The sequence below is a fragment of the Phocoena phocoena genome, chromosome 5, assembly GCF_963924675.1.
Source record: "Phocoena phocoena chromosome 5, mPhoPho1.1, whole genome shotgun sequence".
Classification (NCBI taxonomy): domain Eukaryota; kingdom Metazoa; phylum Chordata; class Mammalia; order Artiodactyla; family Phocoenidae; genus Phocoena; species Phocoena phocoena.
In genome coordinates, this window is record NC_089223.1 from 52,673,349 (window position 1) to 52,689,667 (window position 16,319).

At 34.9% G+C, this 16,319-nt stretch overlaps 1 protein-coding gene across 2 annotated transcripts in view; it reads left to right on the top strand.

Annotated features, from left to right (window-relative positions):
* The window catches only part of LOC136123406 (UDP-glucuronosyltransferase 2B17-like), a 34,272-nt gene extending 17,953 nt beyond the window's left edge, over positions 1–16,319 (top strand). Inside the window, exons 4-6 of one of the 2 annotated variants that reach the window (XM_065877602.1) lie at positions 7,799–7,886; positions 9,227–9,446; positions 15,788–16,319. In XM_065877602.1, the coding sequence (XP_065733674.1) occupies positions 7,799–7,886; positions 9,227–9,446; positions 15,788–16,067 (588 nt within the window). In that variant the 3' untranslated portion in view covers positions 16,068–16,319. The remainder of the gene's footprint in view (positions 1–7,798; positions 7,887–9,226; positions 9,447–15,787) is intronic. The other variant, XM_065877604.1, reaches the window with a different exon arrangement.

Consider the following 16,319-nt stretch of genomic DNA (forward strand, 5'->3'; position numbering starts at 1 on the left):
CAAACATTGGGCTCCCCAGCACACATCTCCTGCACCAGGAAGTCAAGCCTTCAGAACACTGGCTTTGAAGGTGAGTGGGGATTACTTTCAGAAGAGCCAAGGGCTCATAGTAGTCAACACACAACACAGAAGATCCCATGAAGCCCAAATTGGAGCTGCCCTACAGCATGTAGCTCTCATTACTAGAGGAGAGTGCAGTGCTTGGACACATAGGATGTCTCCTGCAAAAGGTCACTTCTCCAATGTCAGGCAATGTAACCAACATACCAGATATATATATATAAAAAAAATCAGCAAATTAGATGAAATAAGGTGACAGAGGAATATGTTCCAAATGAAGCAACAATATGAAACCCTAAAAAAGAACTAAGTGAAGTGCACATAACAATCTACTTGATAGAGAGTGCAATGTAATGACTGTAAAGATGTTCAAAGAACTCAGGAGAAGATTAGATGAACAGAGTGAGAAGTTAGAAGTTTTTAACAAAGAGTTAGAAAATATAAAGAAGAATAAAATGGAGATGAATAATACAAAAAATGAAATGAAAAATATACTAGAAGGAATCAATAGCAGATTAGATGATACAGAGAAAGAGAGCAGTGAGCTGAAAGATAAAGTACTGGAAAACACTGAAGCTGAACAGGAAAAAAAAAAAAGATGGAGAGATATACCATGTTCTTGGATTGGAAGAATCAACATTGTGAAAATGACTATACTAGACAAAGCAATCTATAGATTCAATGAAATCCCTATCAAGCTATCAATGGCATTTTTCACAGACCTAGAACAAAAAAATTTCACAATTTGTATGGAAACACAAAAGACCCTGAATAGCGAAAGCAATCTTGAGAAAGAAAAACAGCTAGAGAAGTCAGGCTCCTGGACTTTAGACTATACTACAAAGCTACAGTAATCAAGACAGTATGGTACTGGCACAAAAACAAATATAGATCAATGGAACAGGATAGAAAGCCCAGAGGTAAACCCACGCACATATGGTCACCTTATCTTTTTTTTTTCCAGTACGCGGGCCTCTCACTGTTGTGGCCTCTCCCATTGTGGAGCACAGGCTCCGGACGCGCAGGCCCAGTGGCCATAGCTCACGGGCCCAGCCACTCCACGGCATACGGGATCCTCCAGGACCAGGGCACGAACCCATGTCCCCTGCATAGGCAGGCGGACTCTCAACCACTGTGCCACCAGGGAAGCCCCTCGTCACCTTATCTTTGATAAAAGAGGTAAGAACATACAATGGGGGAAACACTCTTCAATAAGTGGTGCTGGGAGAACTGGACAGCTATATGTAAAAGAATGAAATTAGAACACTCCCTAACACCATACACAAAACTAAACTCAAAATGAATTAAAGACCTAAATGTAAGGTCAGACACTATAAAACTCTTAGAGGAAAACATAGGCACAGCACTCTATGACATAAATCACAGCAAGATGGTTTTTGACCCACCTCCTAGAGAAATGGAAATAAAAAATAAACAAATGGGACCTAATGAAACTTAAAATCTTTTGCACAGCAAAGGAAACCATAAACAAGATGAAAAGACAACCTTCAGTCTGGAAGAAAATATTTGTATTTGAAGAAACTGACAAAGGATTAATCTCCAAAATTTACAAGCAGCTCATGCAGCTCAATATCAAAAAAACAAAAAACCCAATCCAAAATGGGCAGAAGACCTAAATAGACATTTCTCCAAAGAAAGATGGCTAACAAACACATGAAAAGATGCTCAACATCACTAATCATTAGAGAAATGCAAATCAAAACTACAATGAGATGTCACCTCACACAGGTCAGAATGACCATCATCAAAAAATCTACAAACAGTAAATGCTGGAGAGGGTGTGGAGAAAAGGGAACCCTCTCGCACTGTTGGTGGGAATGTAAATTGATACAGCCACTATGGAGAACAGTATGGAAGTTCCTTAAAAAACTAAAAATAGAATTACCATATGACCCAGCAATCCCACTACTGGGCATATACCCAAAGGAAACCATAATTCAAAAAGATACATGCACCCCAGTGTTCATTGCAGCACTATTTACAATAGCCAGGTAATGGAAGCAACCTAAATGCCCATCGACAGATTAATGGATAAAGAGGATGTTGTATACATATACAATGGAATATTACTCAACCATAAAGAGTAAAGAAATTGAGTTATTTGTAGTGAGGTGGATGGACCTAGAGACTGTCATACAGAGTGAAGTGAGTCAGAAAGAGAAAAACTAATGTTGTATATTAAAGCATAAATGTGGAACCTAGAAAAATGGTACAGATGAACCAGTTTGCAGGGCAGCAATAGAGACACAGACATAGAGAACAAATGTATGGATACCAAGCGGAGAAAGTGGTGGAGGGGAGTGGTGTGATGAATTGAGATTGACATATATACACTAATATGTATAAAATGGATAACTAATGAGATGTATAAAAAAATAAATTAAATACAAAAATTCAAAAAAAAAAAAGAGTCATGTGCCACAATGTTCATTGCAGCTCTGTTTACAATAGCCAGGACACGGAAGCAACCTAAGTGTCCATTGACAGATGAATGGATAAAGAAGATGTGGCACATATATACATAAAAAGAAACGAAATTGAGTTATTTGTAGTGAGGTGGATGGACCTAGAGTCCGTCATATAGAGTGAAGTGAGACAGAAAGAGAAAAACAAATACCATATGCTAACATATATATGGAATCTAAAAAAAGAAAAAATGGTTTTGAAGAACCTAAGGGCAGGACAGGAATAAAGACGCAGCTGTAGAGAATGGACTTGAGGACATGGGGAGGAGGAAAGGTAAGCTGGGATGAAGTGAGAGAGTGGCATGGACATATTTACACTACCAAATGTAAAATAGCTAGTGGGAAGCAGCCACATAGCACAGGGAGATCAGCTCAGTGCTTTGTGACCACCTAGAAGGGTGGGATAGGGAGGATGGGAGGGAGATGCAAGAGGGAGGAGATATGGGTATCTATGTGTATGTATAGCTAATTCACTTTGTTATAAAGCAGAAACTAACACACCATTGTAAAGCAATTATACTCCAATAAAGATTAAAAGAAAAAAAAATCTTTAGCATTACTGTGAACTGGAAAATTAGTCACCCATAGCTTGTAGACCCCAAGTTGAAATTTTGATACAAAGAGAATTGGTGAGAGAGTTATATTAAAACATTAAACCTGTTAATATGTGAACTCTTCAAAAAAAAAAAAGTAATGAAGCCATAATAGCTGAAAACTTCCCTAACTTGGGAAAGGAAATGGTCATCCAAGCAGAGACAATCCCAAATAGAATGAACCCAAAGAAGACCACACCAAGACATGTTGTAATGAAACAGCAAAAATAAAACATAAAGAGAGAATTTTAAAAGCCTAAGGAAAAAGGAACAAGTTAAGTACAAGGAAACTCCCATAAGGCTAAAAGCTGACTAGTCAGCAGAAACACTGCAGGCCTGAAGGGAGTGGCAGGATATATTTTAAATAATGAAAGGGGAAAACTTACAACCAAGAACACTCTACCCAGTAAGGCTCTCATTCAGATTTGATGGAGAGTTCAAAAGTTTTACAAGCAACCAAAAGCTAAGAGAGTTCAGCACCACCAAACTAGGTTTACAAGAAAAGTTAAGGGGACTTCTCTAAGTGAGAAAGAAAAGCCCACAACTAGAAACATAAAAATTGCAAAAGGAAAAATCTCATTGGTAAAGGCAAATATACTGCAAAGTCAGTAAATCAGCCATGTATTAAGCTAGAAGGAAGGCTAAAAGACAAAATTATACTATCATGTATACTCACAATAACTAGTTAAGGGATACACAAAACAAAAAGGTTTAAAATATGATGTCAAAAACAGTAAGTGTGGTGAGGGAAGTAAAAAGGCAAGGTTGTTTAAAATGCATTTAATCTTAAGAGATCAGCAACTTAATCAAGTATTTTACATATATTTGTATTTATTTTGCTAAGTACAGTGTGAGGAACGTGGACAATAACTATGTAATATCTTCACATGTTTTAACTAGACTTATCATGATAATCAGTTTGACACATATAGAAATACCAAATCACTATGTTGTGTAACAGATACTATCATAGTGTTGTAGGTCAGTTTTACTTCAAAAACAAAAAAGAAACAAACAACCTCACAGAAAAACAGATCAGATTTGTGGTTATCGGAGTCAGGGGATTGGGGAAGGGACAATTGGAAGAAGGCGGTTAAAAGGTTCAAACTTCCAGTTATAAGATAAATAAGTACTAGGGATGCAATATACATCATAAATTTAGGTAACACTGCTGTACTTTATATGTGAAAATTGCTAAGAGAGTAAATCCTAAGAGTTTTCATGTCAAGAAACTTTTTTTTAATTTCTTTAATGTTATACCTGCTGTGAGAATCATTTCATAATGTATGTGAGTAGAATCATAATGCTGTACACATTATACTTACACAGTGCTGTATGTCAATTATACCTCATAAAACTGGAAAATAAAAGAGGATATTGTGAAAAGTTGCACAACAAAAATTAGACAATCTAGAAGAAGTGGATAAATGCTTTGAAAAACTCTATTTACTTACACTGACTAAAAATGAAACAGATTACTTCAACAGACCTATATCAAATTAAGATACTGAATTAGTAATCAAAGACCTGCCAAAAAGGAAAAATCAGGGTCAGATAACATCAATGGTAAATTCTACCAAATGTTTAAGGAATTGAATAATTAAGGTAATCCTTTTCAAATATTCAAAAAATGTGGAAAGAAGGAAACAATGAATTACTCTATCAGGCCAGATGTTCCCTGTTACAAAAGCCAGATAAAGACATCACACAAGAATAAAATTATGGGTCATGATCATTTCTAAATATAGATATTAAAATACTCAAGAAAATATTTGAAGATCAGATCCACTAGAATGTTGAAAAGAGTATTCACCATAGTAAAATAGTATTTATGCTATTTATGCAAAGTAAATAAATATTACATTCATTGATTTACCAAAAGTAAATCAATGTAATGCATTACATGATTATAATGAAGGGGAAATAAAAACACTATCAAATGATCATTTCAACTTACACAGAAAAGGAAGTTGAGAAAATCCAACATTCTCTGCTGATAAAAACTCTCAAGAAACTAGGAATAGAGGGAAAAGCCCTCAAAATGATACAGGGTATTTCTGAAAAACCCACAGCTAATATCATACTCAATGGTGGAAACTAAGATCAGGAACAATACAAGGATGTATTGTTTCACTGCTGTTATATAACCTTATACTAGAAGTTTTAGCATGGGGATTATAGAAGAAAAAGAAATGAAAGGCATCCAAATTGGAAAGAGAGAGGTAAAACAATGTGTATCTGCAGATGACATGATCTTATGCATAGAAAATCTCAAGAATTCAGAAAAAGCTACTAGAACTAATTACCAAACTTAACAAAAGTGCAGAATACAAGATTAACATACAAAAATCAGTTTTGTTTATATAAATGTCAGTGAACACACTGAACATGAAATTTTTTAAATTCCATTTACAAGAACAACAAAACAAATACTTAAGAATGAACCTAATTAAGGAAGTAAAATATTTGCTGCTGAAAACCACAAAACATTATTGCTGCAAGAAAATAAAGAATACCTAAATACTTGGAAAGTCATCCCATGTTCATAGATAGGAACGCTTAACATGGTTAAGAAGTCAATACTATCCAAAGCAATCTACAGATTAATGCAATGCCTATCAAAACTCTAACAGCCTTTTTTATAGAAATGAGTAATCCAATCCTCAACCTCATATGGAACTACAAGAACTACAATCAGACAAAAAAATCTTGAAAAACAACAAAGTTAAAGGAGCCACATTTATAAACATTGAAATTAGAAATATGCTATAATACCTACAGTAAATTAACACTGTTGTACTGGAAGAAGGACAGGCATATAACCCAATGGAACAGAAGAAAATGCAGAAATTAATCCTCATATATATGGTCAATTGATTTTCAACAAGAGTGCAAGACCATTCAATTGGGGGAAAGGACAGTCTCTTCTCAACAAATAATGCTGATAAAATCTTGATATCCACATGCAAAAGACTGAAGTTGTATCCTTACCCTACACCATATGCAAAAGTTAACTGAAAATGGATCAGAGACAAACTTTAGCAGTAAAACTGTAACACTTTCCCAAGAAAATTCTCAGGGAAAACTTTATCACATTGGATTATGTCATGATTTCATAGATATAACACCAAAGCATAAGCAAAAAAAGTAAAAAAATAAATAAATAAATTGGACTACATCAAATGGGACTACATCAAATGCAGAACTTTTGTGCATCAAAAGATACTATCAAGAAAGTAAAATACAATGTACAGATTGGGAGAAAATCTTTGCAAATCATATCGCTGACAAGGAATTAACATGCACAATACATAAAGAACTCCTACAGCTCAACAACAGCAACAAAAACCCAATTGAAAAAGGGGAAAGTACTTGAATAGACATTTCTCCAAAGAAGGTATACAAGTGGTCAAAAAGTATATGAAAAGATGCTCAACATCGTTAATCATTAGGGAAATGCAAATCAAAGAACAAAGAGATACCACTTCACATAGGACAGCTATTATTAAAAAAAAAAAATACAAGTGTTAATGGAGAAATGAGACCTCCTGCATTGCTAGTAGGAGAGCAAAATCATGCATCTTCTCTGGAAAACATTTTTGTGGTTCGTCAGAAAATTAAACACGGAGCTATCATATAACCCAATAATTCTAATCCTGGCTATATAGCCAAAAGAATTGAAATCAGGGGCTCAAACAAATACTTGCACACCAATGTTCACAGCAACATTATTCACAATAGTAAATGAGTGGATAAAGAAAATGTGTTATACACACAAAACAGAATATTATTCAGCCTTAAAAAGAAAGGAAATTCTGGCATGGTACAACATGCATGACCTTGAAGACAATGCTAAGTGAAATAATGTTAAGTGGGAAAAGGGCAAATACTGTATGATTCCACTTATATCACATGTCTAGAGTAGTCAAATTCAAAGAGACATGAAGTAGAATGTACTTTACCAGGGGCTAGGGAGTGGAGGAAATAGGGAGTTAGTTATTGCTTAATGGTACAGAGTCTATGTTAGGGAAGGTGAAAATATCTGGGGTATAGATAGTGCTTATGGTTACAAACATTATAGATGTATTAAATGCCACCAAATTCTATACTTACAATACTTTAAAATGATAAATATCATTATGTATATTTTACTATAATTAAAAAAGGTAATGCTTGATTCTATATTAATGTGTGTGTGTGTGTGTGTGTATATATATATATATATATATATATATATACACACACACACACATACATATATATATATATAACAAAGGTCAAAGCACTAACAGTTTCTTAGTGAGGTAAATAACATCTCTCCCCTTTGCCTCTGAAAACTGTTTCAAAAATTCTCTTTACCAGAATGGCTTAGTAACACCACTATGTAATTGTTTCAGGTACAGGTTACCTTTTTTCTTCATCTCCTAAGTAAGAATTAACCTGATGATGATAGCCTATCGATTAGGATTATTGCAAGCATTTGTAAACATGGTTATAGCATCAATGGTTTAAATACATTCATTACCTAATCACTTCAGGCCTCAGTTTGCTTGTGTATTACCTGGAGGCACCGAACCAGATTAATTCTAAGTCAGTTGCTTCCTTCTGATAGGATGTGATTCTAAAATTTTTCTAGAGTAAAGGCATTTATCTTAACAGGTCCTATGGAGATACACAGGAAAGAAACCAGAAACGTTAGGAGCCAATACCCGACTATATGAGTGGATTCCACAGAATGATCTTCTTGGTAAGACCAAAGAGAAGCAAAATTAAATGGAAGTGAATGAGGGATAATCTGAATGATTATTCAATAACAAATAAATCCAACAAATTTCTATTCAAAATAAGGAATAAACAACAACAACAAAAACCCTTGATGTCTTCACATTTCTTGTGGAGCTTGCTAAAGAAAAAATTATAAATGGCACTTGATAAAGACTGTAAGGCACACATTATTCAAAACCATCATGATACATATAGCTACTACTGCAATAGACTTCTACAGTAAATCAGAGAGATTGGGCTCAACTCTGAGTGCAAAAAGGAAAAGTGGAAAATTTGTAGGCAAAGTTCAGAGTGGGGGGTGTCACTGGATGGAAGATTACTAAGGAAACCTCAGGGCCAAGTGGGTACCCTGGCAAAACTGCCTGAATCAGATTCTTGCTGAATGCAAACATCACTTGGAGGATGCTGAAGTACGAAGCAACAGCTACATAGGGTGATCATATATCAGGTTGGAAGAGTCTCGCTAAGCTGACTTAGTAGGATGCTTTCTAAAATTGGGCAATGCAGAGATAAACAAATAAACCCCCAAATCAGGGCCTAGTTGAGAAGAGAGTTCAGAGGAGTTTGACTAGACTTTGGTCAAGGATAGAATCTTTGCTAAGTTCTAACATAAATATGGAATTTATAATTCTCACATTTATGATACAATCTCTCCCTCCTCAGAATCAGAGTCAAGGAAAGTACCTTTAGATCAGGCTCTCATTAACTTTTGTATACAATATTTCAGCATCATCCTGACTCTGTATCCATTTTCTCCCACCTCTCTTCTCTTTTTCTCACTATAACTATTTGAAAAAAATCGAATAAACCATTTCACCAACTATAACGTTTTAAATGGTTCCATATTACTCAAAATAAAGGGCAAATTCCATTTTCCTAAACAGAAACCTCATGACCTTGCCCTCATTTATCTTTCTAGCCATTCTCACATTGAAACCCTGCACATATTACCCCCCTTCCCCGACCACAGAAGCATTTTTTTCTTAAATCCCTCAGTCCTGTTTACTAAAGAATTCTCACCCCAAAAACTTGTCCAAAGGCAAGTATTTTTCATCATTTAACTCTGTGCAAACCTTTCAGAGGCTTACGGGATCACTTAATTGCTGGAATCACTAGTTGCTGCTTAGCATGAAATAATCAAGTGATGCTTTCTTTAGAGTTTATAGGCATTTACATATGGCCTCATGGCACAGAATTATATAGAAGATGCTCCATAATTGAATTATTTATACAGGTGTCATGATTTTCTGTTTCTGAAACTCTTACAACATAGAATAATAATATATATTTTTTTCTTTTTAGGTCATCCCAAGACCAGAGCTTTTATTACTCACTGTGGAACCAATGGGATCTATGAAGCTATTTACCATGGGGTCCCTATGGTGGGAATTCCTCTGTTTGGTGATCAGCATGATAATATTGTTCGTATAAAAGCCAAAGGGGCAGCTGTTGAAGTAGACTTGCAAAGAATGACAAGTTCCGATCTGCTTAACACTTTGAAAGCAGTTATTAACAACCCTTCGTGAGTATAGAATATATTCTTTTCTGAGAAGCATCAGTATTTTAAAAGGAGTAAATTGTTTTATTCTACTAAATTGATTACTTTTACATAATCACCAGGGGCTGGCTAACATTAAATATGATTGGCTTATACCTTTCAAATTTTATGAATGCATTTAGATTCACCTGGGCAATAGATTACTGGGCAACAACGTACAATCTCAAAGAAATACTAGATTTATTTAAATAAACTAAGCTATTACTAAATATTATTATTTTTATTAATAGTGTTTGTTGTTTATTTCTTAAAAATTGCAGATATTACCATTATAAAGAATTCAGGCAATATGACAAAAACATAAGGAGATAAAAATGAAAACCCACTTAACTCTCCTCATGTAGCTATAACCAATTACCAGTAGAAATATTACCTCAGCTATTTCCTTGTGCTAATTTATAAATAGAAAAGAAAAATAATCTTATAAAAATGGGATCATGTTACTTTTTAATTAAAAATATTTCAAGAGAAAGTCAATGAAGTAAAATTGAGAGCTCCAAGTGGAGACATAGAAGACACCAGCCTCCCTATCCCCTGACAAAGATCAACAATTAGACACTATCCATGAACAAAAATATCTCTGGGAGAGCTCTAAAGTTCACTTAAGAAATTTTAGCAACAATGTGGAACAAAAAAACTCTAAGAATAATCACACAAGAACAGTGAAGACAGCTTATTTATGCCTGCATCATCCCATCCCCAGGCCAGCATTGCTCAGCACCAACAGAGAAATTCCCAGCTAGAAAGAGTTCCTCACCAGGAAGGGAAGAGTGAACTGAGTGACCAGCTTCTAACGCCTTTTGGGGCACAGAAGTAGAAAAACCAATTCTAAATTTGTATGAAGCCACAAAATATCTCAAATAGCCAAAGAAGTCCTGAGAAAGAAGAATGAAGCTGAAGGCATCCCACTTCCTACTTCAAACTATACTGCAAAGCTATAGTAAATTTAAAAGTATGGTATTGGCATAAAAATAGACACATAGACCAAAGGACAGGATTGAGAGCACTGAAACAAACCTTCATATACAAAGTTGAATAATATTTGAAAAAAGAGCCAAGAATAATCAATAGGAAAATGGTTGTCTCTTCATTAAATGGTACTGGGGTAAATTGATAATCATATGCAGGAGAATGAAATTTGGAACTCTATGTTCTATCACTTAGAATCATTGACTAGAAATGGATTACATACTAAAGCATAACCTGAAACCATGAAACTCCCAGAAGAAAACAAAGGGGAAAAATTCCTTGACAAGGGTTTTGTCAACAATATTTTAGGTATGACACCAACAACACAATGAACAAATGCAAAAATCAAAAAGTGGGACTACAACAAACTTAAAAGCTTCTGCACAGCAAAAGAAATGATCCACAAAATGAAAAGCAACTGGCAAAATGGAAGAAAATACTTGCAAAGTACATATCTGATAAGAGGTTAATATACAAAACATATAAAGAACTCTTATAAAGCAGAGTTACTGAATAGATACTTGTCCAAAGAAGACACACAAATGGCTAACACGTACATGAAAAGCAGTTTGATGTCACTAAGCATCAGGAAATGCAAATCCAAACCTTAATAAGGTATCACCTCACACCTGGTAGAATGGCCAGCATCAAAAGACAAGTTATATTGTCTTTTCATCTTGTTTATTGTTTCCTCTGCTGTGCAAAAGCTTTTAAGTTTCATTAAGTCCCATTTGTTTATTTTTGTTTTTATTTTCATTACTCTAGGAGGTGGGTCAAAAAAGATCTTGCTGCAGTTTATGTCAAGGAGTTCCTATGTTTTCCTCTAAGAATTTTATAGTGTCTTGTCTTACATTTGAGTGTCTGGTCTTTAATCCACTTGAAGTTTATTTTTGTGTATGGTGTTAGGTAGTGTTCTAATTTCATTCTTTTACATGTAGCTGTCCAGTTTTCCCAGCACCACTTATTGAAGAGACTGTCTTTTCTCCATTGTATGTTCTTGCCTCCTTGGTCGTAAATTAGGTGACCATATGTGCATGGGTCTATCTCTGGGCTTTCTATCCTGTACCATTGACCTATATTTCTGTTTCTGTGCCAGTACCATACTGTCTTGATTACTGTAGCTTTGTAGTATAGTTGGAAGTCTGGGAGCCTGATTCCTCCAGCTCCGTTTTTCTTTCTGAAAATTGCTTTGGCTATTCGGGGTCTTTTGTGTTTCCATACAAATTGTAAAAATTTTTGTTCTAATTCTGTGAAGAATGCCATTAGTTTGATAAGGATTGCATTGAATCTGTAGATTGCTTTGGGTAGTATAGTCATTTTCACAATATTGATTCTTCCAATCCAAGAACATGGTATATTTCTCCATCTGTTTATGTCATCTTTGATTCCTTTCATCAGAGTTTTATAGTTTTCTGAGTACAAGTCTTTCAGCTCCTTAGGTAGGTTTATTCCTAGGTCTTTTATTCTTTTTGTTGCAATGGTAAATGGGATTGTTTCCTTAATTTCTCTTTCTGATTTTTTGTTGTTAGAATATAGGAATGCCAGAGGTTTCTGTGCATTAATTTTGTATCCTGCAACCTTACCAAATTCATTGATTAGTTCTAGTAGTTTTCTGGTGGCATCTATAGGATTTTCTATATATAGCATCATGTCATATGCAAACAGTGACAGTTTTACTTCTTCTTTTCCAATTTGTATTCCTCTTATGTCTTTTTCTTCTGATTTCTGTGGCTAGGACCTCCAAAACTATGCTGAATAAGAGTGGCGAGAGTGGACATCCTTGTCTTGTTCCTGATCTTAGAGGAAACGCTTTCAGTTTTTCAGCATTGAGTGTGATGTTTGCTGTGGGTTTGTCATATATGGCCTTTATTATGTTGAGTAGGTTCCCTCTAGGCCCATTTTCTGGAGAGTTTTTATCATAAATGGGTATTGAACAAAAGCTTTTTCTGCATCTATGGAGATGATCATATGGTTTTTATTCCTTAATTTGTTAATATGGTGTATCACATTGATTGATGTGCATATACTGAAGAATCCTTGCATCCCTGGGATAAATCCCACTTGATCATGGTGTATGATCATAAGGACAACCTTCAGAATGTGATAAAATATTTGCAAATGAAGCAATGGGCAAAGGATTAATCTCCAAAATGTACAAACAGCTCATGGAGCTCAATATCAGAAAAAAAAAAAAAAAAAAGAATCCAATTAAAAAATGGGCAGAAGACCTAAATAGACATTTCACCAAAGAAGACATACAGATTGCCAACAAACACATGAAAAGATGCTCAACATCACTAATTATTAGAGATAAAATCAAAACTACAATGAGGTATCACCTCACACTGGTCATAATGGCCATTATCAGAAAATCTAGAAACAATGAACGCTGGAAAGGGTGTGGTGAAAAGGGAACCCTCTTGCACTGTTGGTGGGAATGTAAATTGATACAACCACTATGGAGAATAGTATGGAGATGCCTTTAAAAACTAAAAATAGAACTACTATATGACCCAGCAATGCCACTCCTGGGCATATACCCTGAGAAAACCATAATTCAAAAACAGATATGTACCACAATATTCATTGCAGCACTATTTACAATAGCCAGGACATGGAAGCAACCTAAATGCCCATTGACAGATGAATGGATAAAGAAGATGTGGCACATATATACAATGGAATATTACTCAGCCATAAAAAAAATTGAGTTATATGTAGTGAGGTGGATGGACCTAGAATCTGTCACACAGAGTGAAATAAGTCAGAAAGAGAAAAACAAATACCGTATGCTAACGCATATATATGGAATTTTAAAAAATGGTACTGATGAACCTAGTGGCAGGGCAGGAATAAAGATGTAGACATAGAGAATGAACTTGAGGACACAGCGGGGAAGGGGGAAGCTGGGGTGAAGTTAGAGTAGCAGCGACATATATACACTACGAAATGTAAAATAATTAGCTAGTAGGAAGCAGCAGCATAGCACAGGGAGATCAGCTTGGTGCTTTGCGATGACCTAGAGGGGTGGGATAGGGAGGGTGGGAGGGAGGCTCAAGAGGGAGGAGATATGGGGATATATGTATGCATTTGGCTGATTCACTTTGTTGTACAAAAGAAAGTAACATAGATTGTGAAGCAATTATACTCCAGTAAAGATCTATTTAAAAAAAAAAATAAAGACAAGTTATAACAAGTGTTGGTGAGGATATGAAGAATGGGGAACTCTAGTGCACTCTTGGTGGGAATGCAAATGGTGCAGTGACTATAAAAAAGAAGTATGGAGGCTCCTCAAAAGATTAAAAATAGAACTACTACACTCTCCAGTAATCCTACTTCTGGGTATGTATCTAAAGGGAATAAAAACAGAATATGGAAGAGATATCTTCACTCCCATGTTCATTGCAGCCTTGTTCACAATAGCCAAATATGAAAACAACCTAAGTTTCTGTCAGTGGATGAAAGGATAAAGAATATGTGGTATATGTATATAAAGGAATATTATTCAGCAAAGAGAAAATAGGAAATCTTTGCATTTGTGATAATATGGCATCATGCTAAATGAAATAAGTCAGAGAAGGAAAAATACTGTATGATAGCACTTATATTTGTATATAAAAAGTGAAACGCACAGAAACAGATACTAGAGTGGTGGTTACCAGGAGCTAGGAGTTGGAGGAATGAAGAGATGTTATACAAAATTACAAACTTTCAGTAAATTGAAACTTACTTCAGTGAATAAATTGTGGGGAACTTTGTACAACATGAAGATTAGCTGTAATCATAGATAAATAAATTCCTTATGATGAATGATTATATTTATTATGTTATTCTTTCTCATAAAAATCAAATAAATATACTCTGTGAGGAAAAAACATTAAAATTAAAAGTATTGCCAGGCTTTGGATAAATATTTCTTTAATATCAGATAAATTCTTACTAAAAATTTAATATAAATCTATGAACAAATTTTGACAGTAGAGATTAGAATAATTATTTTGTGAATATTTCCAATTTTGGTCAGTATAGAATGACTTTTACTTGAAGTCAATTCTCAACTTCCAGTCCATGTCTCTTAAACATCACATGTTAATTTCTGTTAGCTGCATTATCATTACAACATTATCAAAGCTTACAACATACACATCTTGTCCATGACCACATTTCCAACATTGTTTAGCATTAGTTTGGTGTTTATATGGACTTGATGTAATTCATGTTTTATTACAGTATTTCTATTCCTGAACGATTTTATTATTTTTTTATCTGACAAATATTTTGTTTCTGTGTCTTGGAGCTTTTGTTGTTGTTGTTTCCTTATTTTTCTGAGATATATCCAGAGGTATTTACTCCTTAAATTCTTGTGTATTAAGAAAGGCCTGTAGTATTTTTTTTTTAACCAAAGAGCAACAGGACTTTGTATAATTTTTTTTTTTAGCCACAATTATCTTCCTCAGAACTTTCTACATGCTGTTCCACTATTTTCTATAATTTAATGTTCTGTATTCTCCATCAATGGTGACTGCACTTCAGTATGGGAGAATAACCTCCCTTCTTCATGTCCTTCACAAACCCAAGGAAATCCTTTTTCTAAGTCAGCCATTCAAAAACTTAAACCAAAACCAGGGACTGGTCTTCTGTTCCTTGACTAAAATTAGAAGGGTTAGTGTTCTAGTTATTGCCATTTTTCCCTCTCACCACTACACTTGCAACCCTCTGTTGCTTGAAGCAAAGTTTCCAGCATCTACTCAATCTCAGGCCCTACTTCTTGCCCATAGGGTCATATTAAGCTTTTTGTTTTCAATTGAAATATCAGGCCGTGAAGATCACAGACTGAAATCTTTCTTGCTACTGTTGAAGACTAGCTTCTTGTTAACACTAACACTCCAGACAGAACCTGGGGAAGGTTGAGGGGGAAGGGGAAGGGGTTCCTTTCTCATAGACCTACCCCTCAATGCTGCTCCCTGTCACTATCATGTTCCCAATACCATACTCAGCAAATGAGATCAAATTCTATATTCTCAACTTACATATTCTACATTCCTATTTCTGAACTTTTAAAATTCTACTTCCAATTAGAAATTATTTTTTCCCCTACCTCCAATCATTACTAAGACTATGAAACATCCAGTGAATTCCAGCTGATAGACCACCTTATCTAGAAATATCTCGAGGAAACAAACTTTCAAGTGCATTCTGTGCCCTTAGTGATATATTTATGAAATAATGTATTAATAATTATGTAATATACCTTTGATAATATATAAAAATTTTAGGTATTTCATGTCCTTAACAAATTTTTCAAGTGAGTATCTACATATTTATTCAATCCTTAGCTATAAAGAGAATGCTATGAAGTTATCAAGAATTCACCATGATCAGCCTATGAAGCCCCTGGACCGAGCAGTCTTCTGGATTGAGTTTATCATGCGCCACAAAGGAGCCAAACACCTTCGGCCAGCCATCCACAACCTCACCTGGTACCAGTACAATTCTTTGGATGTGATTGGGTTCCTGCTAGCATGCATGGCAACTTTTATATTCCTGGTCACTAAATGTTGCCTGTTTTGTTACTGGAAGCTTGGTAAAACTGCAAAGAAGAAAAAGAAAGAGTAGTGGGGTTTTTTTGTTTTTTTAACAGTTGGGCTGGAAACCTTGATAAGCTCCATCTGAATTAATCTAGCCACTGATTTGAACAGATTCCTCTCCTACTCTCCTGGGTTCTTATCCATTCCTCAGCTTATCAAGTCAAAGATCAAAGACTCACCCCCAAAATGTGCCACATGATTTAGAATTAAGGTTTAAAATAATCTATTCTTTAAAAAGAGATGATAAACAAATAAACATATGGAAGTTGCTACCATTAAA